The 26580-nt window shown below is 36.2% G+C and overlaps 1 protein-coding gene across 2 annotated transcripts in view; it reads left to right on the forward strand.

Moving 5' to 3' along the window:
• Nucleotides 1-26580, forward strand: part of pdss2 (prenyl (decaprenyl) diphosphate synthase, subunit 2) — a 63767-nt gene that overhangs the window by 13358 nt on the left and 23829 nt on the right. For both annotated transcript variants that reach the window (XM_056470746.1, XM_056470747.1), the window contains exons 2-3: nucleotides 7015-7143; nucleotides 23808-24006. In XM_056470746.1, coding sequence (XP_056326721.1) covers nucleotides 7015-7143; nucleotides 23808-24006 — 328 coding nt within the window. The remainder of the gene's footprint in view (nucleotides 1-7014; nucleotides 7144-23807; nucleotides 24007-26580) is intronic.

Below are 26580 nucleotides of genomic sequence, written 5' to 3' on the forward strand. Positions count from 1 at the left end.
TCTAAAGTTAGAGCTCTAGATGTTTTCTTCCACTGCTGTGTCTTGCATTCTCAAATGCAAAATTATGATCCATAAGAACAGCCTCTTACGAAGATCTTTTTGAAATCAGTATTTAAAAGGTTAGTTTCAATGTCAGTGTTTATTTAACATTTTGTTGTGAAATGTAAATGTGTCCTATATTTGTTAATAAAAAATTCGAATAAAGTTTAAACAACCAGTGAGTTAAAACTTTCCAGCTGGATCCAGACTGATCACCCCAGCCCTTGACAATAATAATACATCAGTTTGTAATCTTTTATTACTTGAATTGTAACATTGAGATTATTGTATAAATGTAGACATCTGCCTCGCATTATTTGTGTAATTTGGTTTTATTTTATTATTATTTTCATTTATTTATTTATTATTATTATTATTATTATTATTTGTATTTATATATTTTTTCTATAATTATTTCTATAAGGGTTGTTTGATATGTTTGTAAAATAGGAAAAAGTTAAATAAATCATAAAAAAAAACTAAAAACTAGTGAGTTTGCTATATACAACATAAGCTCATTGGAAATACGTACATCGGCCTGCATTTTTGTGAAACCTCAAAAGCATACTTCAACATACTATACGGTTGTGTGCAGCTGGTAAAATGAACTTGGGATGACTCCAACAACTTTTATTCCTCTTTACACTAATGATAGTTACAGGTACATGTAATTGACAATTGAAGGATTATTTTTATGCTGTTCTTTGCATAACCCCAAATAATTACCTTAATAACAACTTAATAATGTCTATTAGGGCTGAACGAAATGTCAACATAAAAATCGCATTTTCTATTTAGCAACAGCTGCTCTAGAGTGGTCTTGACTACACAAACACTGCTGTCACCTCAACGGAAACCCTGCCTCTGCTTTCATTTGATTGGAGGAAGAAAAAGACGCGACTGACGCAACTCGCTTATCATCTGAAACGTGCAATGAAATGTACCCGGAGCAACGTATTTTAAGGCACATATTTCTAATAAACCTGGGTTGCTCTGCTGTTTTCAGACAACTTTCCTTAAAAACAAACTCGGATATAATCTTTTTTTATTATTTCTTTTTAGCAGAGGAATTTGTTCAGTATTAATAAGCGTCTCTAAAATGATCAAAATACAAAAAAATCCATCTCAGAGTAAAGAAGCCTTTGGCCATTTGTGCTTTTGTGTTCTAAGGAGGCAATTAAAAGAAAGTTATTTGTATTTTCTGTACATTTTAAATGGATAATAGAGCCGAGTAAAGGGTCGGTGGGGTTGGACGCCTTTCCACAGAAACAACCGGCAACCGTCATACAGATGCAAATTAATCATGATGTTGAAAGGCAGAGCAGCTCATAACAGTGATGACCTCTGCCTTCGAGACCCCCTCGTGGAGCTGTGATTAACAAGCCCGAGAGTGGCTTTGTGTGTCTGTTTCCTCCTCCGTAACGACACTGAAAGATGGAGAGATGGGAGGTGAAAAGAGGGCGAGACTGTATTGGAACGACATGCTGGCTCGTTAGTTTGACACCGTGCATTTCATTTAAACACAATTAGGATATGGCGAGGACAGACAGTCATGCACTCGCAGGGAAGAGACCTTTATTTTCAGATGACAGTGTTAGCCATATTTTAGTTTTACTCTCAAGAATGACTTTTGTTGCTTGCTACTTAAGTGTGTTGAAACAAAACATTTACATTACATTTACATTTAGTCGTTTAGAAGACGCTTTTGTGCAAATCGACTTTTTGAGAAGGGTATTCAGCGATTCAACAAGACGAGCCAATACACACAAGAAGTGCTAGTTATAGTTTTATTCACCGCGGATCAGGTGTTCTCTGAGGAAATGGGTTTTTAGTTGTCGTTTGAAGGAGAGCAGTGAATCTGCAGTCTGAGTGGGAATGGTAAAATCATTCCACCAGTGAAGAACATTGAATGAAAAGGTTTTGGAAAATGACTTAAAGCCTTTCTGCGATGGCACCACAAATCGGAGATCGCTCCCTGACTGGAGGCTCCTGGAACTGGAAGGGATGTAGAGCTTGAGGAGCAGGTGGAGGTACTGTAAGAGGGTGCAGTGCCAGTGGCTGTCCTGAAAGCAAGCATCAGTGATTTGAACTTGATCAGAGCTTTAATCAGAGCCGGTAGCGAATGCAGGGAAATAAAGAGAGGTGTACATGGGCTCTCTTTGGCTAATCGAAGACCAAACAATTCTTTTATGTTTTTTTGGGACAACTTAACTGTTTTATGTTCAATCCACTTAAAATTGTATATATGATTAAGTAAACTTGTGAGGAACCCAGCATATTTTACAGTGTAGGAGCTGTTGTGTGCACATACTTTGTTGTGTTTCAATGTAAACAAGCGATTGATTGGCATATTTGGGCTGCAAGGGTTTAAGTTAAAAGGGGTGCAAGTTAAAAGAAGCTTATCTTTTTGTTCTCATGTCTCAAAACTTTTTAATTCATTCAACTACCATGTAGCTATATTCTTAAAGAGATAATTCACCAAAAAAATTAATTCTGTTATTATTTATTCATTTTTTTACTTGCTCCAAACCCGTTTGAGTTTCTTTCTCTTGCTGAAGATATACTGAAGAATGTTGGAAAGCGGAAGCCATTGACATCCATAATATTTTTTAGTTTTAAATTGAGCTTGTACTCTCATGCCCAGTGTCTTTCTTCGTTGCAATTTTTGCATCTTCTCAATGGATGTCAATGGCTGCTTTTTCCCCAGCCTTTTTCGAAATATCTTCTTTTGTGTTCAAGGGATGAAAGAAATTCCTAAAAGTTTAGACCCATTTGAGTGTGAGTAAATTTTTATTGCTGGGTTAACTTTCCCTTTAGCACAAAAATGCATTCTTTCTCAGTTTTTTTAACAAGATGTTTTATATTTCATGAAAAAAGTATACAGTAAGTGGTTTGTGCAAAGTTACAATTATAAGTGTTGCTTCAGGTTCTTCAATTATAAGTAAGTTGCTACAGGTTTGCTGTGCTTTTAGTGTGGCGCTATTTATGGCATCTTGGTAATCGTTTCATATCAAGTTTTGGGGCACTACTGTGTTGCTGCTAACGTGTTCTAGATGGTTGCTTAGTAGCCCCTATAAAGCTTCAGTGGCTGCAGTCAGATAACAGCATAATACTCTGAGAGTAATCCACTCTGAAATTGTTCATACATTTCTTTTATTTTTTATTTGTAATAGACATGAATGTTTTTGAAGTTGACTGAAATTGTATTTTTTCACAGCATTCAATCTAGTTTAAGGTCTTTTTTTTCACACTTTTTCAGTTTTGAACAACATTTTATATGATCTCTGAAGTGGTTTTCATGGCCAAATTCTCGTGGTGGTAATTAATTTGTTTTGTTATTTATGTGTTAAATATTTTAAAATATATTAAAAATATATTAACTTTGAAAAAATCATTAAGGATACAGTTGTCAGTCTTTACTTTATGGATGAGTGACATTTTATATGGTATCTGAAATGATTTTCAGGGCCAGATTAGGATGAAATTTGATTATTTCTTTAAATTTTATATTGTTATATTTAACCATCTTTATTTACAATTTAATCTATACATTGTAGAGTGCATTTATGTTTACTTAGTTCAGATATGAATGATATTATTTTATATGATTATTAAACTTTCTTTTGTTTAATTATTTACACTTTAAGTTTCCCTTCATCTCTAAGGTTTGTGGTGATATTCACAGCTCTGATTAGAATAGAAATGGGATGAACTTTATTGCCTCTTTCACACAGACAGTATTCAAGCTGTTCCTGGCTGCTGTTGTAGAACAGGATATTTTGAGAGTCACACCTGCTGGTAAATACAGTTATTAATTCCAAACATTGTGTGAATATACTCTTGTCCCTAGATACGACTTGGGGTCCCTTCTTGAATGTAAGTCTATTTATTTTGAAGTCTATTTTGAAGTCAGGTTTTCAGATCTTTCAACATGTTTAGACAGATCCTCGTGCACGCGTATCCATTTTCACTGCAGTTTTGTTGAATACTTACAGCATTGTAGATATTTGATAAGTGACACATGGACTAGTTTGATTCATATAACAACACATACATAAAAATGGTAATTTTAGCTGTTCCTTTATGCATCGAGTATCAGGAATGAGCAGAACATTCCGTTTTAAAGCAGATCCTAGAGAAATCTGACAAAGGGTTGCTGCTTTTGATCAAAATAGCTCTTTGATTAGCTGATGAATCCTATTTATGTTCTTCATAGCACTCTTTCTACACTCTGAAGGGTGTGATGGAGACAGATGGCCGAATTTTTCAAACAAAGTGCTGATCAACAGTTAGCCTGACTTATTAATGCTTTATCAGGAGAAGGACCATATATGGTAGCTTCATTGACATTGATTACTTAAGATATTATTTATTTTTTATAGTTGTTAAATGGATGTTGTCCCAACACAAATCAATTAAGTTAACTTAACACTTTTAACTCATTTATGTGCATTGAAAAGAAAAAAATAAGCTGTCCCAATGGAATCTCAAGAATTGTATAGTTTCAGCTCATTTTAATTAAGTAGTTTGAACAAGTAAAATATTTTTTTGGAGTGTGGTACTATTACATTGGAACATTTGCTTTCTGGATATAGCTGTTTTTAGTTTAAATGTTTTCTTTGTTTGAATCTTTGGAAAAATACCATAGTATGGCCTCAAAGGATTTGGACATAGGATATTTTAACACTGTGGTATTTTTTTCTTGAACTTCCAATAACAAGTTCCATTAAAATAGCATTCATATTTTGTGCAGAATCTTCTGTTCTGATGTTAAAAGTGGGAATGAAGGATATAGTAAACTGATCATTGATCAATATGAGAGATATAATACAGTACAATTCAGAAATGTTGTTCTAATTTGAGCTTTCAGCTCATTAATTAATCCTGTAAAATATAACACCGTTTCCACAACAATATTGAACAGGACTTAAAAATAACTATACATGTTTTGTTTTTTGAGCACTAGACTGTGATTTTAAGATGATTCAGAATAGGGCTGCACAACATATCATTTCAGCATCAATATCGCAATGTGTGCATTCGCAATAGTCACAGCGCAGGATCTGTTGAAACTATCAAGTTGAGTTTACAGTAACAAAGACTATAGAATACACAAGACTTGTCACTCGTATAGTTTTATATGAGGAGTGTAACGGTCCATATGGCGAATGAAGCCCCGCCTATACAGGAGCCAATCCTGTATCGCTAAAGAGTAACAAGGAGATGCTCGTAACAGACTTCTGCTTTTACAACAGTTTGGTGGTCAACAAACACACTGGAATCTCAGCGAATACTTGCTTCACAGACATAAGAAATATATCCAAATAAAGCTTGAAATCTCTACTTTTAAGTGAACCTAGTGGACTTGAAAACAAAAGGTTTTTTGGTTTTGTAATCTGTATGAAACGAACCTGAGGTACAGTCCATCCTGTCAAACGCACATCACATGACAGCAACTACTGAAACGCCCACAAACTTGTAAACAAAGAGTCGCTGTCATTTCTGAAGAAGATTCACCATCAAGACAAGTTATGGATTACTTCAGAAGAGCAGCGGGATGTGACAAAGCATTATTCAGAGGATGATAATGTGTAGAACGGCCATAATGAGGTTGGGGTCGTGATCTTGTTCCCTTCAAGTGCACATGCACATTAGCTCGGGCAACCTGAAAATATGCAGATTTTGTTTTATTCGAGCGTTTAGAAATGAAACTTTTGGGACGGTTGATATTTAATTTTATTGGCAGTTCCAAATATGTAATGTAATCATAAGCTTGGCAAACAGATTTGGAGAATTTGATATTTTCCCATTCAGACAGAATGTCCGAGCATACTGACTGAGAGGCGTTTCAAAGATGGCTGCCATAGTGAAATGACTTGCCTTAAAGGGACGTTGGTTGTAACCATAATGGGGTAAAAACTAGAGGTGTGAACCTATTCTGGTCTCACAGTTCGGTTACGATTATCATGCCATCGATTCGGTTCAATTCAATATCTCGGTGCATCACAGTGCATTGACGATGCTTTCCATACACAGTGTTGTATTTTGGGGGGTGGCTATAACAAGCTGTCTGTATAAACACACACGGACACACAGCACCACACTGTCTCTCATTCACACACATACACAAACATAGACAGCACCAAACAAACACGCATGCACGCCACGCGTGCTTGCTTGCTTGCTTGCTCGCTCGCTCGCTCGGGAACGATATTGTGAGACCGCCCACTCAGTGAAAGACTGTACAGAGATCACACACACACAGTGAAATTGTGCACAGTTGTCGCCAGGAGTGTTGTAAATACCTACGCTCCCCTCCCTCGCGACAGAGCGCATATGAGGTAAATGACGTCATTACATAATAACCGGTTATGGTTATTACTGAACCAATAGCGAATTGTCCACGTCTGCATCGCGGTGCACCGAAGAAACAATTAATTTTGACAGTTTAATTTTACAGTTTTTGTTTTTTAATTCATTTAATATTTGCTCTGATGTATTTATCAATACTTGAAGTTTGTATTTTATTTTTAAATGCAAATGATTCAATCCCCCTCAGAATCATCTCAATCGACCTAAAATAAGAAATTCTTTCCAAATAAAGCAATCTGGTTAAATAGTAATTATATTGCAATATTTATTGCAGGAAAAACTAAATATCGCAATGTCAGATTTTTTCAATATCAATTCAGAATCATGTGACACTGAAGACTTGAGGATTGATGCTGAATTTCGATTAGCCATCAAATGAATAAATGAAAATTTTTATAATAAACAATAAAAATGATTTTAAATTACAATATTTTGACAATTACTTGTATTTATTTGTGAAATTCAAAATCCGAAGGAAATGCTAAATGTTACACATATTGAATTCAAATAGCAGGTTTATTGGTTTTCTTTATGACATTTATCAATTAAACAAAAGTATGTTATGTGACATGTAATTAAGTGTTTGTTTGCTTTTTTAAATAGAGGATTTGTGTACGACAGCCGGAATAATCTCCAGATGCGAGGTCTTGTGGTGCTGTTAATGTCAAAAGCTGCTGGTCCGAGTAGCAGTGACCCGATCCATGACAGTATGGTCAGCGGCATCTACCCCAGGTAAAGAGACCTTTCTTACTCATTTACTCCCCTTTCTCAGGGTCACTGGGGCTTTAACAGCTTCTAGCTTTGGCCATTAGTGAGAAATGATTGCTCACACACACACACACACGCTCTGAGAAAGAGAGAAAAACCGGACTGAAAGATGTTTCAAGTACAATACAAAGCTGAGTGTAAACGGCTGCTTTTGTAGCATTGTGTTCATAGATTTAGTAACAGTTTTTAACCCTGTAAAACTTAGTGTTATATTTCATATGTGAAACATGAACACGGTCAAAATCTTGCTAAAAAACCCACTGTACAGAATCTACTATATGCCTGATGGTGTCTGAATGATCATTTTTAATAAAAAAAAAAGTTTTATCATAATTCTAGCTTTTTGTAAGCAATATTTACTGTTAAATCAGCCTATATTGAGGTTATGTCTACATATGTGAAGTATTTATATAAATATTATGTTGAAATGTGTGCATCATAAATGAGCAGGATTTAGAGGAATGGTGTCATTATATTACATATCATTTTATTTTTGGCCTTCCTCAGTTAAAACTAAAGAACTTTGATCATAAAATTAAGCATTTAAGTATCATCTTACTAAGACATATTAACGGCAAGAAGATACTCAATGACAACTGATATTTCTATGCATTTTATGTAAGTCGACTGCTATACTGTTACAAAGATCTACTTCTATTACAAGCAACGGACAATCGATTTACATTACAAGCTACCTGAATTTCATCAGCCTTTTGGATATATTAAAAACATCATCTGATCCCTGTTTACTCTGATCCCTCAAAACAATTGAAATTCCTACATTGAGTGTTGTTTGTGTAGTCTACACAAAGAAAACCATTTTCAAAGGTTTTTGTCTTAAGGCCCCCAAAATGCTGTTATCTTGTATATGAATGACCAAAGCTTTTAAGATGTTACCCTTTTTTTTACACTGTACAAAGCGATTAATTGACTTTGCTTAACCCTTGTGTGGTGTTGGGGATATTTTCATCCACTCTGGGGTGATTTTGAGTCTTAATTTGGCCACAACTTTCTCTGTTTCATCAAATGGTATGATTTTTGGTGCGTGACAAATCTTCTTTTCACATGTATTTAGGCAAATTTACTCTGGGCAAATTTACAACACACTATGGGCAAATTTAATAAAAGAGTAGTAAATTTCAACCCTACACAAGGGTTAAAAAGTGAGTTAACCTTTTTGCCTCAAAATTAAGTAATAGAATTGTGTATTATTAGAAAAATCAAGTCAAATCAACAGTTCCAAGTTACAGCGGGTTTAGTCACTTTTTTAAAATATGGTCAACTTGTCGCTATTTAAAGTAATCAGTTTACTCACTTTTTTTTAAAGGTTCAAGACACCCTGCAGTACTTTTTATTTTATTTTATGTTGAGCATAAGTTAGCACCTGTCAACTTTAATTGTGGGGAAAACTGAATAATTTTGATCTTTTGTCAGCTAATTTCATCTTCCGGGTTTAAAATCATCGAAATCTGTGACGTAGCGCGCATCTGCTAGTGGAGCGATGACGCATCGGTTTCTCATTATTATTTATGGCTGAGATTTCTTATCCTATGAGAAGACCCTGCTTCTTAATTATTCATGAGAGCACGTGTTTCCGAAGGCAAGGCAGACCTGGCAAAGCTGTGAGACCCAATGATTGAATGAGACCGCGTCCGCGCACGGCAAGCAGTATTTAGCCGTTCATGAAGGGTTGTATGTGTTTGTTTTCCATGACTCACGGGATTTGTTGCATGTTTTTCCCCGCAATGTTGTCAGGATTCAGCAAAGCTGTTGGTTTGCAGCAAGCATTTTTGTCGGGAGAGCTGCACGAGAATTGGAGAATGGCAGACTTTTATCAGTTGAGTTTGTTACCATTCAGATACAACAGTGCTGCTGTGTTGGCACATGTTTAAAACTTTCCAGATTACTGGCAGGGCTAACGGTTAGCATTGATGATAGGGCGACCTGCTGCACTGCTATCCACTGTGTCTGCATTCAGACCTGGGGATTCCTGAGGAGAGAAGTCTTTCTCATTTAAAGTGTTTACATGATTATCTTTATAATGTTATAACAAATTGTGGTTATGTGTATGTGAAATTACGAATAACAAATGTAGCAGGGCAATAAATTAGTTTATTTCTTTGCTTTTTAACTTTGTAAACTATAAAAATCACTGTTAAAATTATGCGTCTTCACGGTTTGTGTCTCATTTTGTGAGCCAAATGACAACAGTTGTTGGCCGCCCTTTTCTCCTTCTCTGATTGCCACGCCCACTCCTCCCTCTGCTCGCGGAGCTCCACACCCATTATGAAGGATTTTTTATTTTAATTTCTGAGTTAGACTTGAACCGCAAGAGGGGGGTTTGGTCCTTTAAAGTAATGAATCACTTTTTACAGTGCAGTAGAAAACATCTTTCTAAAGTCTTTCTGCTTTAGAATTTCATCTTTAATTCACTGTTTTTTGCAGTTTCTTTGTAGATTAGTTGAGAAATTCATTAACATTTTCTTAGTAAGAATAGTTTTTACTTAATTTTTTGTGTGTATGAAATATGATCCAAAACATAAAACACATATCAAATATTTTATCTAAATGAATCATTTTATGCTCACTTTAAACATCTTTTTGCTTTCAGTAGATGCATTTTAAAAGAACAGATATTCCATGAAGTCTCTCGAGGTCATGAAAGGTCATAGTAATTACATAAGAATTTGGAAAAGATGTTGTTTAAGCAACAAAAAAATCTCTTTGTGCCTCCTCTGCTGCTCTGTGGAGAAGTCTTTGCAGAGAAACAAATCTAATACACTCGTGGGGTATTATATTACACCAGACACTGTTTGTTAAAGTTGTCTTCAACTCTTTAAATAAAGTTTGCCTGTTGAAATCCACACCCTGGAGAAGGATATTCAAGCTGCAATGCGTTGGTTGTGGTTTTTAACTCTGTAGCTCGTTTTTTAATATAGACATTTTAATATCTTTACCTTGTTATTTCAGTTTTTCAGTAGTGTTAGATATCGCTTTAGAGTATAGCATGTCACCCCGCAGAACATGTCAACTTCCTGAAAGTATTTTATGTCAGTGTATAAGCGCTCACGGGTGTGTGTGTGTGTGTGTGTGTGTGTGTGTGTGTGGAGAAGGAGGTTCATTGGTGCAGAGAGATTAATAATAATTAAATAGAAAAAAATACTTATTCTTGGCCTGCGTCCGAGCATCAGGTTTAGAGAACTTTTTTCATTTGGACACCTTGAAAGCCACAGGCTGCTGAAGATTTTATTTCCGAGGTTCACATTTCACCTGAGGCCAGTCAGAAATGAAGAAAATATATGTAGTTTTTAAATGAAGAATTGAATTCAAAGAGATCAAGGACTATCTATGGTAATGGCAGCCATGTTGTTGCATTCATGCATAATAGACAGATCATCGGAAACAGGATATAAAAGAGTACAGGGTAAATGATGTCTAGTTATGGACACACACACACTCATTCTGCATCTCAGAAGTACTCCTGCTCTAAACATGCTGGTGTGTGCGCGCAAGTCCTTTGGCTGCAGTGCCAGGGAGTTACCAGAAGCGGCTGTTGTACTTGGCAGCGCGTGAGAGTGTGTGTGTGAGCTGTCTGAATGAACTCTTTCTCTGTCGCGGAGCGGGGGAAGAGTGTGTCTCCTCCAGTTTTTCCCCTCATTCTCTAGCTTCTACAACCTCACGTTTCCCTCCAAACAGGAAGTGACCTCATAGTTCCACAGCTGGGAGGTGGATGTCATGGAAACAAGGTGGTGATGTAGTTGTCCTGAGACTTGTAAGACTCAAGGCTAGAGCCCATTGTGGGTGTGTGTGTTACAAAAGGGACTCATAACACACCCTCATAGTGGGTGAATTATTATCAACTTCTGTTATTTTTTGTCATATAGACTTTTGCAACCATAAAAAGCTATTTTTTTAAAAAAGAATTAAATTTTTTTTCTGTAAATCTCTTTTAAAAATTAATAAAGTATTGACAAAGATCCAAATTTAAAAGAACGTTCACAAAAGCAACAATCATCTGAATCTGATATTTTCAATTAAAAAGGGGATCCAGGCGGCACGGTGGCTCAGTGCTTAGCACTGTCGCCTCACAGCAAGAAGGTCACTGTTTTGAGTCCAGGCTGAGTCAGTTGGCATTTCTGTGTGGAGTTTGAATGTTCTCCCCGTGTTCACATGGGTTTCCTCCGGGTTCTCCAGTTTTCCCCACAGTCCAAAGACATGCAGTACAGGTGAATTGAATAAACTAAAATTGGCTTTAGTATATGTGTGTCAATGACTGTAAATAGTTGTTTCCCAGTACTGGGTTGCAGCTGGAAGGGCCTGCGCTGTGTAAAACATATGGTGGATAAGTTTGCGGTTCATTCTGCTGTGGCGACCCTTGATAAATAAAGGGACTAAGCCGACAAAGAAAATGAATGACTGAAGATGATTAGATTTACAACTATTGAATCTGAATGATTCATTTACAGTCTGACTGAGCCGCTTGACTCACTGACTTTAAGTCAGAATTTTAAAGAAAACAGCGAGCTGTTGTTGGTGAATAAGAAAATCAAAGGGGATTTACAAAGGGGATGCTTTTTGTCTCATTTTTTTATAAGGGGCATGCCCCCTCAATTTGAGCACCTGTCATAAGTAGACAGAAATTTAAAAGAATACTAAAATGAATCAGACTTTCTTTTAAATTTGCTATAATCAGTTCATTTAGTTCACAGCTATTTATTCTGAACAATTGATTTACAATTAAACAGATTGTAAAACCCCTCAGATGAGTTTTAAAAGACCATTCGTCAATCAGACAATCTCCTGAATCTGATATTTTTAAATAATACATCAATTTGGTCCGCAACTGTTGAATCTGAATGATTCCTTTACAATTTGATTCAGTGGTTCAACTCACTGACAATAGACCAGAATCTAAGTCAGAAGTAGAGTGAGGAGTCGTTCATGATTCAGAGATTCTTCTAAATGATTCATTTATAATCTGATTGAGCTCTCCTTACTCTGCAGTCCTGTTAACAGTTAACTGTAGGGGAGATTCAAAATGAGGCACATGTTATCTGGACCTACTTTTATAGTGCTTTTAACCAGAATATATCTTCACTTCTTTTGAGTTCAGGATATGGTTTGAAACAATATGAGGTTGGGTTGAGTCTCTCACCTAAAGCTCCTTCCTTGTCTATTTTTTTTTCCTCTTTTTTTTTTTTTTTTTTTTTTTTTTTTTTTTTTTTTTTTGTCAGTCATCTCTCTTTCCTTTCGACTTCCCCCTTTCTCTCCCTCCTCCAATGACACCTTTCGCTCTCTCTTGTTTCTGGTTAGAGGTGTGTTTGATGGATGAATTGCCATGCTGCTCTCCTCCTCCTTGACATGCAGCATTTGTAAAATGTCCCTTCGAGTCACTCTCCATCTCTCACACACACACATACAGTGTTGTGTGGTTGTGTGTACAGGTGAGGTGGATGGTAAGTGCGCGTGTGTGTCTTCACTTCTGACAGAAATGCTCATGGTTTGTGGGTGTGTGTGTGTATGATCGCGTACATGCACGACTGCATCTCGCTGAGAGAGACGTCTGTTTGAATGATTGCTCTACACTTCTTTTAAGAGATGCTGTGAACACGAGAGTGACATTCAGAAGATTTTGGCTTTTGTGTCAGAAAGCTGAAAATGGTCTGTAGTCTTCTTGAAGGATTAGTTTACACAAAAATGTAAAATCTGCAATTAATTACTCAGCCTCATGGTGTTCCAAACCCCTGAAACCTTTATTTATCTTTGGAACACAAATAAGATCTATTAATTAAGTCTGAGAGCTCCCTCATCCTCCATAGAGGAATGCAATGATGCATTTTGAGGAACACAGTGATGTGACTAATTACATTTTAAATTTGTGTAATTTGATTACAGTCTGATGACTAAAGTCAATGTAATTGCATTACTTGGCTTTAGGCATGGGACGATAACCGTTTTCAAGGTATACCGCGGTTTGGAAAAGTCAAGGTTTTAAACCTTATTTTCTGTAAAACTGTTCCTAAGGTACACTGTAAAAATGGCCGTGATTTTAATGGTAAAAAACTGTAAAAATGCTATGGTAAAAATCCATAACCTGGTTAACGATATGTTTTCTTATTATATACGGCGAATAACCGTAAATTGACTTTCCCAGAATTCCCTGTATGGCACATCCCTTTTTATGCTTTTTGTTGACATTACTATGGATCTTTTTAGTTGTTTCCCCATCAGTTATGTACGTTAGAGGTTTATGTTACATCTAATGTTAATAAACAATGTTTATTTCATGACTTTAATTTTATGCATGTTACCATACTGATGTTTAGTAGCTGTGTAAATGACACTGAGCACCGTCTATATAATGATACTCTTTTCTGCTTGTGGGAAAGTTGTTTGTGATGAGCTTTGGTTCATTATGTAACTTCCTCATCACCACCTGCATATGGCTGTGTTAACGTGTCTAACTGTGTAGCAAAAGATGTGTAGATGTTGGTAATTGAAAATACAGACATATTACCTCTATAAATTTATAAAATACGGTAGTTTACTGTCAAAATGAGAAATTACTTTTGCGGTTTGTACCGTATATTTAACGGTAAAGTACTGGCAACCACAGCTGCCGTTTTTTACAGTAAATTTTACGTATTTATTTTTTACAGTGTATGTGTAATATTTTTTATTTACATTTTTTTTGGACAACAGTATCTCCAGCAAAAAAAATATCCAAAGATGCCGTTTTAAATTGTAAAGAAGTCAGTGATTTATTTGAATTATTTAGCCTGATGTGTTTACTGTTCCAAAATATCATAAATCTTTCAAAAAATATTTACAATGTGTAATTTTGACGTGCGGTTTCAGTGTTGTGTAATGTGATCATGGATTATTAAGTGTAAAAATGCAAAAATATTATTCATTCATGCATGACGGCGATTTACACCTCACTTAAAAAAGATAAATACAAGCTATTCTTTAGGCTGCTGTTGTTTGTGCATGTAAAAATAAATCCCCCAAAAGATATTTTTAAGGGTCAAACAAAGTTATTGATGTAAAACAAGTGCTTTTAATTACTTTGTAATATTAGTTATAATTATATAAATATTTGTTTTATATTTATAGATTTAAGGAGAGGCATCCTGTGACTTATATAGCCTACATTGTGGTAAGGGACTCTCAAGATTAAAGCAACCCCCCACCCCATACAAAAAAGTGGGCTCCACCAAAGGCCATGGTATAGTTTGAACACTGATTATTGTGTTGTGTAAAAAAGCATGTTCAGACATGTTCATGTTCATTTTTAGATGGCAATAACATATGGCACCTTTTAATTGTTATTGTATGCAAAAACAAAATGACAACATTTTTTTAACATTTGGAAGAAATTTAGTTTATTTAAACATGTATAAAAACAAATCGTAAATTCCGAGAATCTGAAAATTTTTAAGTGGTCTCTTTATTTTTTCCCTAGTTGTAAATATCCCAATCCAAACATTGCAAAGCTACCGAATACCACACTGAGCAGAGGCTGAACTGGAGGTGAAGTCTCATTTAGTGCTGCCAGTTATACAGTGCTTACTTTGTGTGTGCATGTGTCTGGTGTCAAGAGTTGAACTGGCATCATAACGAGTTTAGAAGCGAAAGCAGCTCTGATGTTTCATTAAAACATCATCTTGCTGAGATGCAGTGTGACAGTGGGTTTAGTGCTGCTTTTGGTCATCTGACATCTTGACCTCTACGGAGATCTGCTGTGAGCTACAAACACACGCTCCACTGCGCTTCAGGCTTAAATTGGCAGAGAAAATGGAGCAGACAGAGAAAGGGGGCGTGTCAGGGGGCGGAACCCCTCTGCGCCGTGGCATCGGTTGCTATGCAACTGAGTTCTGAGGCTATTTATACTCCCTGTGCTGCCCCTCCCACTGACTTCAAAAAAACTGTAGATGGCATTGCTGCAGATTTGGGGGAAAATTAGATTTCGATTCAACTCCGTCTGTCTGCACGCAGCCAAAACACTGCAGACAGTCCAACAATGAACACAAAGACTATATATAGCACATATAACAAGTCTCAATATAAAAGCCCAGACTGAATTCCTTCACTTTGTTGAATTTGTTCAAATGTTGTCAATTACAGTTGCTCTCAGTAGGTTTATGAATGAGGAAAATAATTCCTACAATAAATAAGAAAAATTGCAGCAGGGTGTCGGGGTGTTTAAAATCACCTTAAATTGTTCAATGTTTATCCTTTTATGTTCATTGTTTATTAAATCCATTGTTTAACTATCATTAAATCTTGAGTACTGGATTTATGTGCTTGGTAAATTAAACCAATAATAATATTTTTCCTTTAGAACCAACTAAGAGCTCAACATATAAATGTTCCACATCGGCTTTGTCTGATTTCATGGCAAACATATCAAAATTCTGTAGAATTCTTATTTAAATTATTCGAGATTTTCATTTGTTATCCAGAAAATTGGTTTAATGCAAGCGGCAACCTCCCGCTCTCCCTCGGGAGGCCAATACGGAAGTAACTGAAACTGCAATTCATCAAAATTCCGCTAGTCCTGGCTCCATAATAGAGCAAATTGCAATTGAGCCCTCTGTTAGAATGGCCAACTTTACAGCAGAAAAAAACAGCCTTTACAGCCTGGTACAAAGAACGATTTTGGTTCATATAGCTATTATTACCCTCCATGACATCTGTGAGGGGGGTGAATTTTTTTATAACTCATCCATTTCCTTTATTTAAGGTTATATTAAGTTTGCATAATTAAGGGCGTGGCCACTTGAGTGACAGCTAGGTCTCGCTGGTCGCCGTCACTTCACCTCAGCTGAATCCGGCAGATTAGCCACAGATCTCGGCATATTCATCGTATTTTTGTGTTGTTTTATGTGGCTTTACACAGTCAGCTGCCTTTTGGACTTATTTCTTAAAATTATCAGATGATATGGGATGCTGTGTGCATTTAATTGTGCTCACAAACCGTTCACGTGGCCTCCGTTTCCCATGTGAGTAAAGTTATATACTTATTCACCATCTCTATAAATGTATTTGTTTTATTTAAGATCATTTATCATTAATATTTTTCTTTAGACCCGTAAAGCACTCCAGAATCTGACAGATTAATTAGCTGTAGGCTCTAGAACAGTCATCTGAAGCGTTGTCATACAGTGTTGTGCTGGATTTTATCAATAGTCTTGCATTTACTAACACAGACTATATCTGAAGTGTTTGGAAGTAATTTGCGTTTTCCTCCTGTAGAAAAACGTCATAAGAGCAATGTTTAGTGGCTCAATGTATTACAACAGTGTTTTTGAAAGTCTAAACACTTTATTGATATAGTGTACAGCCAAGCACATGTGGTCAGAACACAAACGAGTCGCAGTTAACAAAGTATTAAGCGTTTCTCCCAAAGTAAAGTCTGTCTGCCAGGTCTAAGCAAAGTGCCAGCAGGTGTCTGTAGCTCCGCCCACTCTCCGCCTCTTTGCCCTTGTTTGGTATCCCGCCGTGGGTGCGATGACGCGCGAACAAAATGGCGACGGTTGGCCACGCCTACTTGTGGCTTCTTTTGCGTTCTTCCGAAACCTATGGGTGACGTCACGGATACTCTGTCCATATATTTTACAGTCTATGGTTTAATGATCTATGTACATCTTTCACCTCTTAATGTTTTTGTTTATTTAACAGGGACAGTGCAGTATAAGATTGCTACAGTTTAAAGCAGCCAATGCTCCACATATACTATAGGCTTCTAGCCAATGATAATTTGCAGCTTAAAGGGCCAATCACACCGAATGTGCTTTTTGCGTTGAGAGGTGCCTTTTTTGAATGATTTACTAACTGCTGCGAGCGTTTTGCGCGCCGCTTATGTGCCCTGTGCACCTTGGTTTTAACCACCTGAAGCCTTTCATTTTTACCATTGTGCGCTGTGTGTTTGGAGTTGAAAAAAGGCAACTCTGAGCGGAAAAATTGCATTACATCAGTGGTGTCTCTTTCTTTCTCCAATCAAATGAAAGCAGAGGCAGGATTTCCATTGAGGCGACAGCAGTGTTTGTGTTGTCAAGACGACTACAGAGACTTTTAAAGATGCAGGAGAGACTAGTGGTTGCTGTTTCAAGTTATCCAGAGCTGTATGACTTTACAAATCTTGAATATCACAATATTATTAAATATTACAATTATAACAACATCAACATTCTCGCACAATAGGTAGCTGATTCAGTTGTTGCCTAGTGACCTAAAAAGCACAACACACTTCTTTTTTTCTTGACAACAAAAAAAGGCAGTGTAGTGCGCCTCGTGTTTTTGGAACGTAAAAGCGCATTTGGTGTGATCGGCCCCTTAAGGGGGTCACACACCAGATGCGCCACTCAGCACCAATATACGGTGTGCATATGACAGTTGGAAGTATCGCACACCAGATGCGTACATTCGCATGCTATTTAAAATAAAACTATTCAGATAGCACTCTGTGGTGTGGCAGAAATATGAATTGTAGCTGGGCGCCATAGACAGCGGCCGACTTGTGACGCTGGTGTGCGTCCCCTAATAGAAATCTATGTTTAGAATTCTAAAATGCATGGCGCTGCCTGAGGCGACACATCTAGTGTGCGACTCCCTTTAGGCCCAATTCTACCCCTTAGCCCTTCTCCTTACCCCTCGTTTTGCGCATTAATCTGAATGGGTGTATTAATTCTCTTTAGCTTAAAGGCATAGGGCTAAGGGGAAGGGATAGATACCCCTCCGAATGGAGATTTTTCAGTACCACCCTCGAAACCAAGAGGTAAGAAAATTTCCCAGAATACACCAGCCACAATAGCAGCATAGCAGCACCCGGAAGTAAAGTGATCCACAAATTAGTTTTTTTTTGTCATTTTTATGATTCTTTACAACAAACAAGCACATGTTTTAATACATTCATAACCGCATTCGTGTTTTATTGACATGCTTTTAAAAAAACCTGCTAAAATAAAAACCGCTAAATTTAGCTATCTATAATCCCTGTATAAACTCCTGTATAGCAGTCTTACAACGTTCTGACACTCAATTACACTGGAATACCCTGTCAGAAAAGTTTAGTGGCTGAGAATGACCTTTTTTCGGTGTCTGGTATTATGTTAATATTGTTTTTGTGTGTTTACATAGATGAATATGGCCACAGTGTAAATGCACAGCACAGTTACGAACTTACTGCCACATTAGATAGCATATTAGATAGTTTTGTTAACATAATATATGCCTTCAGTGAGTTCCTGAAGATAAAATACCAAAAAATAAAGCAAGAGATCGCGATGACATATGGTGATGTGTGCAGGTTTTGTAGTGCTGTACCATTCCCTAGGGGTAAATTTTGAAGCCCTTCCCCTTTACACTCTGCTTCAAGGGCCAAGGGGGGAAGGGGTAGGGGTACAAAAATAGAATTGGGATTGGGCCTTAGTCTCTGGTTAGGCTTTTTATACACGATAACATTCATTCATTTTCCTTTGGTTTAGTCCCTGATTATCAGGGGTTGCCACAACGGAATGAACCACCAAATATTCTGGCATATTTTTTACACAGCAGATGCCCTTCCTGCCACAACTCAGTACTGGAAAACACCCATACACTATGGCCAATTTTGTCTATCCAATTCACTTAAACTGCATGTCTTTGGACCGTGAAACCCGAGTACCCGGAGGAAACTCACATGAACACAGGGACAACATGCAAACTCCACACCGAAACGCCAACTGGCCCAGCTAGGACTCGAAGCAGCGACCTTCTTGCTGTTAGGCGACACTGCTAACCACTGAGCCACCGCGCCGCCCTACACTAAAACAGTACAAAAATACTTATAAAATGCATAAAAAAGATACATTACCATTTAGTCTGAACCACTAATTTGAACTCTCTTTGAAATAGGTTTAGGTTTTCTTATATATCTAGTAATTGTGAATATATTCATGAGTTAACTTAAACATCAGTTTTCTATTTATGCTTTAACTGAAACATGGTTAAGGATGAAATAAATTAAATCTGAGTCAACATCAAAATAAACTGTAAAGAGAAAATCAGAAGGCTTAAAGGTCTCATGCTGTAAAATCTTTTTATCGAATAATTTGTGTGTAGAAAAATAATAAACAACAGATGTAACTAATAAAAAAATTATAATAAATCTATTGAGAAATTCTGAACACTCTGAAGCCTTCCATTGTTTTGGTGGATTCAGGCTTGGTGCTTAAAAAAGCCGTCCATTTAAAAAGACTTCTCTAAATATAATTTCTATTGCTAATCAATTCAGCAACTCAATATTGGCTGGAGACTGAGAAGGACACTTGCACATCTTGGCTGCATTCACACTGCTGCTATTACTTTTGTTCAGATCTTGGCGAAAACTTCTAGATGGGGAATCAAAATAGTCAAACATGGTATGATAATCTGAGTGAAATGAATGGAGGCGATCATTGTGAAGCTGATGTTCTGTGGAGGCTGCCGTCAAATTACACATCAATTAAGAACGAGGGCAAGGAGGCGGAAAAGGGCAGAAATTGTATTATTGGCATTCGGTGGACTCGTTGTCTTCCACCCTAATGGAAATGAAGCATGCCAGTGATGGCGAATGATAATGAATGATATTAATACCCACATCAGTTCATACCGTTCATGCTGTATTTTAAATTATTTTCATTTGCTCTTCATTTTTAATTCGATATTTCTTTTAAATTTGCAATTTTGACAGTTTTACTGACAAATCAAAAAGTTAAAATGTTTTAATGTCTTTTGCTCTGTTCACAATGTATATTTATTATATATAGTTTACTTTTCGATTTCTTTAGTTATGTTTAGATTTTTTTTTTATTTAGTTTGCTTTAAAATGTCAATGTATACAGTGAAAATATTCATAAATTAACAGTTCGTATAATGTCATTTTTTTTTCTCTCTCTCATTTAATAATGTTTTGAATTGGACCTTAATCTTTCCTCTAACATTTTTATTGACATTTTTTTAAGAACCAAACCATAAATAAATAAATATAAGTTACACACAAATTACCACTTGTCAATCACATTTTCTGCAGGACTCTGACTCTAGACACAGTGATCTGTTATAATGGAGTCGACAAACTTGGTTGGTAAAAAAGGTGCAAAATCTGGCAATACTTTGGCTTTAGACCGAATGAAAGAGGACAGCCACGAGACACGTCTGAAGTGGTGTGTAGGAACTGCGGTCAAGTTATCCGCATAAAAGATGCGCAGATGACAAATTTACATGACTATTTGCGTGTTCACCATCCCGCAGAATACAGCTCATTGCCAGTGTCATCACGCACAGCTAAACCTCAGAGAAACCAACCAACAGTATCTGAGGTTTTCGCTAAAATTACTAAGTACAAGTGTAAAAGCGAAAGATGGAAGCAGTGTGCTGACGTTGTGACCAGCTACCTAGTTAAAGAAATGGTTTCTTTTAATGTGGTAGAGAAGATCGCATTTAAGGCCATGCTGCAAACATTTAACAAGCATAGTTTACTTATAGTTTTCTTTTGATGTTTTTAATTTATGAATATTTACATTGACATTTCGATTAAAATGTAACAGTTCTCTGTATTTTGTGATATATATATATATATATATATATATATATATATATATATATATATATATATATTTCTCACTTTTGAATTGGACCTTGATCTTTCCTTCTTTTTTATTGACATTTTTCAATAGTCTGACGTGAATATTGTCTGCGTTGGTGTTGTAAAATACGGTACAAAAACCTGCAATAAACTGCCCTTTTCTGTTATTTTACAGCCTTAATGTTTTTTGTACATATTATATCATATACAAAATATTGTTTCAAGTTAATGAAATTACTAAAAATGTAATTTTTTATTGTGACATTACTAAAATATGAATAAAGAGCAGAGATCAAGATCCCATAATGCAATTCATATCTGTCACAAAATGTGGAACTGCTTTTTTTTACTGTGTATTTTAAGCTGTCAACTCTTTACAGTATTTAATTTATTTATTTATTTAATTAAACCTTCTGACTTGCATTTTCCTTCCATAATCGGGTGGATTTCTGAGTGAAACAGGATATTCATTGAGCACAATGGGTGGGACTTAATTGTTTCCATTAGAATTGTTGCTAATGGTTTGCAAAAGAGCCTGTTTAGTTTTCACTGAGGTACAAAACAGACACTCAAAAAACAAGTACAACTCTTGACCTGAAAAGCTCAATACTTACAATTACGCTTCTTTAAAGTATGTTTGAGTTTCCCAGTCATCCTCATATATTGTAAACCATGTCAACATCTCACATGAGTATTTACTCGGGCCACTGTCAGCTGAAGTGAAAGCGCCAGTAGATCAGTGAACAAGAGAGCTCAGCACAATAGACATGATTGAGCCAAGGAGATGCTCCATTAAAGAACAGCATTTAATGACAACAAGAATTATCCCAGTGCTGTGTAATTACCCAAGCATTGACCAGTGTGAGCGTGTGTTAGAGAGCAAATAAGCTTCTCTTACACTGCCAAACTAAAGAGAATCCCTTCATCAAAGATGTTTTTTTCTTTATTCTCTCCTGCTCTTTTCTTTGACGCGTCCCGCTCTGAAGGAGGGGTAAGTGGTCATCAGTGCCAGCGTCTCTCTCTCTCTCTTGTGTCTGGTAGGTGGTTATCACCGCGACCTCAATGGTCTGGGCTGATTATGATCCTGAACTCAGCAAATCAACATTTGATTATAATGTCTGTATGATGGCCTTTTTGATGGTCGTCCTCGTCTGATAATCAGTGGCAGCTGGTATTTTGTGAAGTGCATTATGGTCAGCGGGACACTTGACACTCTCTGGTTTATTTTTCCGCAAACTAATATTTGGGCTAAAATCAATCAGTTTCTGTTTAATGAAATGTTTGACGTCGTTTCTTGTTCATTCTAATTAATTTTGTAAAAAGTCATAAGTTAACTTATTCTTCCATGTTGTCCTAACATGCATCGTTCATGTGGAACAAACATTTTTTGCAGAGTGTGCTGTAATATTAATACAATAACATTCCTGAATTTAAGTCTCACTTAACTTATTTTCTGAATATTCAGATAATTACGTTCTGTAACCATTGTCTATTTATTTATTTTTTTGCTGTTTGTTCCCTTGTCTTTGTTATGACTTTTATGTGTTATTAATCCGCCACTTTCTTATGGTTATTGTTCTCCTACTGTTTTTAAAGCATCCTTGAGCACTGAAAAGGCACTAAATAAAATAAACATATTATTATAAGCTTATTATTAAAAATCACGATCCCAGAGTTTATATCCATGCATAATCTCAAATGGTCAGAGACTACATCGTCTTTTAGAAGTCATTAAAGTTGATCTTAAGTGGGGGTGCATGATATTGCGATATTTTATTTTTCTGCGATCAATTTTGTGATATAAATACAAGATAGTTTGAAAAGCACTATTTGAAAGTTGTATGAGGAGTCTAACAGTTTTCTGGTTAAGCATGGGCTGGTATAAGATTCTGATGGTATGGAACCTTGGATAAAAATATCATGGTTTCCAGATATTGTTCTCCAAAATAATTTCTCTTTAAATGTTTGGGTAAAAAACTATCTTTTTTCGCCCATTGAACACAATATAATTCATTTAAGAAACATTTAAAATATTTTGGACCAGTAGGTTTTTATGTAGAGGTTCATTTTCTGCAGGAGATACTAATGCCCTAAAAAACTAAATAAAATAATTGTGAAAAACAATACATAAAACTTACATATACCTTAGGAACAGCATAACAAAATACTTTGGTGGTTTTAAAACCTTAACTTTTCCAAACCGCGGTAAAGCTTAAAACCGGTAATCGTCCCATGGCGAATTCTGGTACAGAAATTGAAAAATCACAATGCAATAAATGCTTTTCTTACTTTGCTGTCTTGTTTCTTGCCAAATATCTAAAAATACTTAAAGTAAAAATATTGTTTGTTTTTTTCAACTTGAGAAGAAATATGTCAAATATTTAGACTAGAAACAAGACAAATTATATTCTATAAATACAGTAATTAAATACAATTCTGTGGCTCATGTTCAACTATAAATCAGACACAACATTGCATATCTTGCAATGTGACTATTGTGGGTGCGTACACTGCGATATCGATGCTGAAACAACATATTGTGCAGCCCTAATGTTAAGTGTTTTTAAAATTAACCAACCAGACAAATTTGAATAGTAAATAAAAAAAATTAATTATCAAAACCATAAAAGAACAAGCACTGAAACCATGGCAACTCTGTGGCTCGATTGCAGCAGGGTCAGGATTTAGCCCCGCACAAATATTTTTGACCACAAACATGGTGAAAAACTCTTAAACCACCTTACTCCACAGTACTACATAGTTCACATCCTTTGTGACTTGTTTCAGTAATCCATGTTAGGGCTGGACAGTATATTGAAATGTTTGAAATATTGCAAATGTCACAATATACATATCGCTATAGTTTGCAATAAATGAGTGATTTAATACACAAATATCTTTGTGCGTCTGACACACTAGGAGACACCTGTATCAGTATTCTGTCACAGGTTAAGAAGCTAATTGCATCTGGACTGTTTGTATTTCTAACAGCCTCATACAATGTGTGTGTTTTTGTCAGTCAGAGGAACTTGGCTGAGATCACGGAACTGATTCACACGGCCTTCCTGGTGCATCGTGGGATTGTTAATCTGAAGGAGTGGACAAACTCGGATGGGCCTCTTAAAGACATGCAGTTTGGAAACAAGATGGCAGTTCTGAGCGGCGATTTTCTGTTGGCAAATGCCTGCACAGGATTGGCTCAGCTCAATGACACCAAGGTACTAAATGTATCCAGTAAATGTATGCTCATGTATTTATTTCTTTATTATTTCTTTTCTGCTTTCTCCACTTCATGATCATTATTAAAAGGAACCAGGTTCTGGAATTGCTACATTCAACAGTACAGATACAGATCTGTCAGTAGTAGGGGAGTGAATCTACACTGCTTTCACAGTTGGGTTTGGTTACGGTCAGGCCTTGACTTATTTGATCACCAGCCACAGTGGCTAGTAGGTTTCCAACATTACTAGCCACCTGCATTTTCACTAGCCACAATTGGGAAAATATTTTTTATATGCATAAATATGACTTTGACATGCTAAAATAATTGATTTAGATTTTGTGTTATGTCCACATGCCTCCTCATTCATTTCACTTTTTGTGTGTCGTGTATGAGCAAATGGGTCATGGTTTCATAGTGTTATATTGCAATTAGTTTTTATTTCACATGACTTTTCAGAACTCAAAATTAAGGATTTACCAAATTTATCTCAGACCACACCAAACAATAATTATTTCTTAGCCACAAATTTTAAATGTGTCAAAACAAGCTAGATATAGCTGTATACTATACTTTTTATTTAACAAAACATTTCTTTAAAAAAACAAAGAAAAACAATTGACTTTTAAAAATAATTATTGTCGTCTATCAAAAATATGCACAGTAATCTGTCCTCGCTAAAGGTCTCTCAGATCACCAGTTAACTACACATAAATATAGAGTCAATCTCATATTTAAAGCAATGCTATTGTAAAAAAAGATAATTAAACCATATTAACCAAAATAACCATAAGCAAAAGAAAGCAGGTGAAAAACATACCGTGTGTGATAATGAAAGGATGATCACATGCACACGGTTAACACCAATTAATAATCCGTTCAAAGCGAAAGCAACCGGTGCTGCTTACAAAAAGACAAATGTGGAGCTCTTGAAAGCAACAAGACTTTGGGTGCATTAGCATAACTTTTTGTCTGGTCCATTTGAAAGACAACCGATCACAGTTGCGTTCCAGGCACGGTTGCTTCACGCAAGGAAACAGGAGCGCGCACGCGCTTTAAACAGTCGCGCGCATCACATCAGATGTTAGCGCGAGTGATCATCCTCTCATTCGTTATTCATCTACTTTCACTTGTTCGCGCGAACACAATTATTTTTGCTAGTCCTGCTGTTTCTCGATTCTAAGATCGCATTTGCATGCATATTGCATCATCCTTATAGTCGAACCCTGCTTTTAAGAAAACCACAATTTAAAAATGATTTTCAACCAGCCAAAGTGGCTAGTGGGAGGGACTGTCTAACCCACCAAAGCTGAAATCTACCCGCATTTGGCGGGTTGGCATTTGTTAATGTCAAGACCTGGTTACAATTATCATGCCATTGATTCGGTTCAATTCAATATCACGGTGCATTGACGATGCTTTTCATAAACAATTTGATATTTTACTTAGCAACACAATAATTCTAGTATTAAAATGTATAATTTATTAATATATTTATATAATATTTGTAATACAATTTTGTCCTTTAATACAAGCAGTCAGATATATGAACTGTCCCTTTAATTTTACCTGCTCAAAGGAAACACTCTTTTTTAATTGTATCAAACAAAACTCAAGTACATGCACAGAACAACATGAGCACATAAAGCAAATAAACAAATGTAAATATTATCCGGCTTGCTTTTTGAGCAATGTTGTTAAACATCTATGATTAATCACATGTTCAACAGAAAAGGCTGCGATTGGCTCTAATGGTCAGCGCGGCTCTGGCACTGTTCAGCAAACAGTGATACAGACACTGATGTTAAATGGCTGCAGCGATCAGCTGATTCATTACAGATGGTGACGCGGTGGAGAAAACTCACTCTGCAGACACGCTCGTGTCTAGATCCACAAGTGATGTTATAGTTGTAACTGCTGAGAGAGGAGATAAAACGTTACCTCACGAACATGCCAGCAGGTCAAAGCGGCCACAGATAGTGATAGAAAGAGAGTTTACAGCTTTCATTTTTTCCTAGTTTCCTGGTTCTGATGTACTATCCTGTCAGTGAAAGACTGTCCAGCAAACTCACAAGCAGTGAATTGTGCACACTATCTGCTTTTTAAGTAGTTAGAGCATTTAAGTTACTCACGGTCTCCTCCCTCGTCATAGTGGCCTAAGATACAGCCATATAACACATATAAATGACGTTAGTACATAACAACTGGTTATAATGATCACTAAACCAATACAGAATTGTTTGCATCTGCATCAAGGTGCATCGAAGAAACAATTATTTTGACACCCCTAGTTAGTAGTATTCAAAAGTTTGGATTCGGCTAGATTTCTTTGAGTTAAACTAATCTATACGAGTACTGTGATCTTACTCCATTTAAGTTGAAGTAATGAGGTATTTAATTAACTCATTACCTTCAACACTGAGTTCAAAACTCTTTTCAAATGAGTAGAATTAACTGTCAGTCAATTTTGAGTTAACTACACATTTCATTTGATTAAGTTGACTCAAGTTTTACTGTGCTTGAATGTTTTATTCAGCTAGGGTACATAAGATTGACCTTTAAAATGATACAA

Source organism: Danio aesculapii, chromosome 13 (assembly GCF_903798145.1).
Source record: "Danio aesculapii chromosome 13, fDanAes4.1, whole genome shotgun sequence".
NCBI classification, from domain to species: domain Eukaryota; kingdom Metazoa; phylum Chordata; class Actinopteri; order Cypriniformes; family Danionidae; genus Danio; species Danio aesculapii.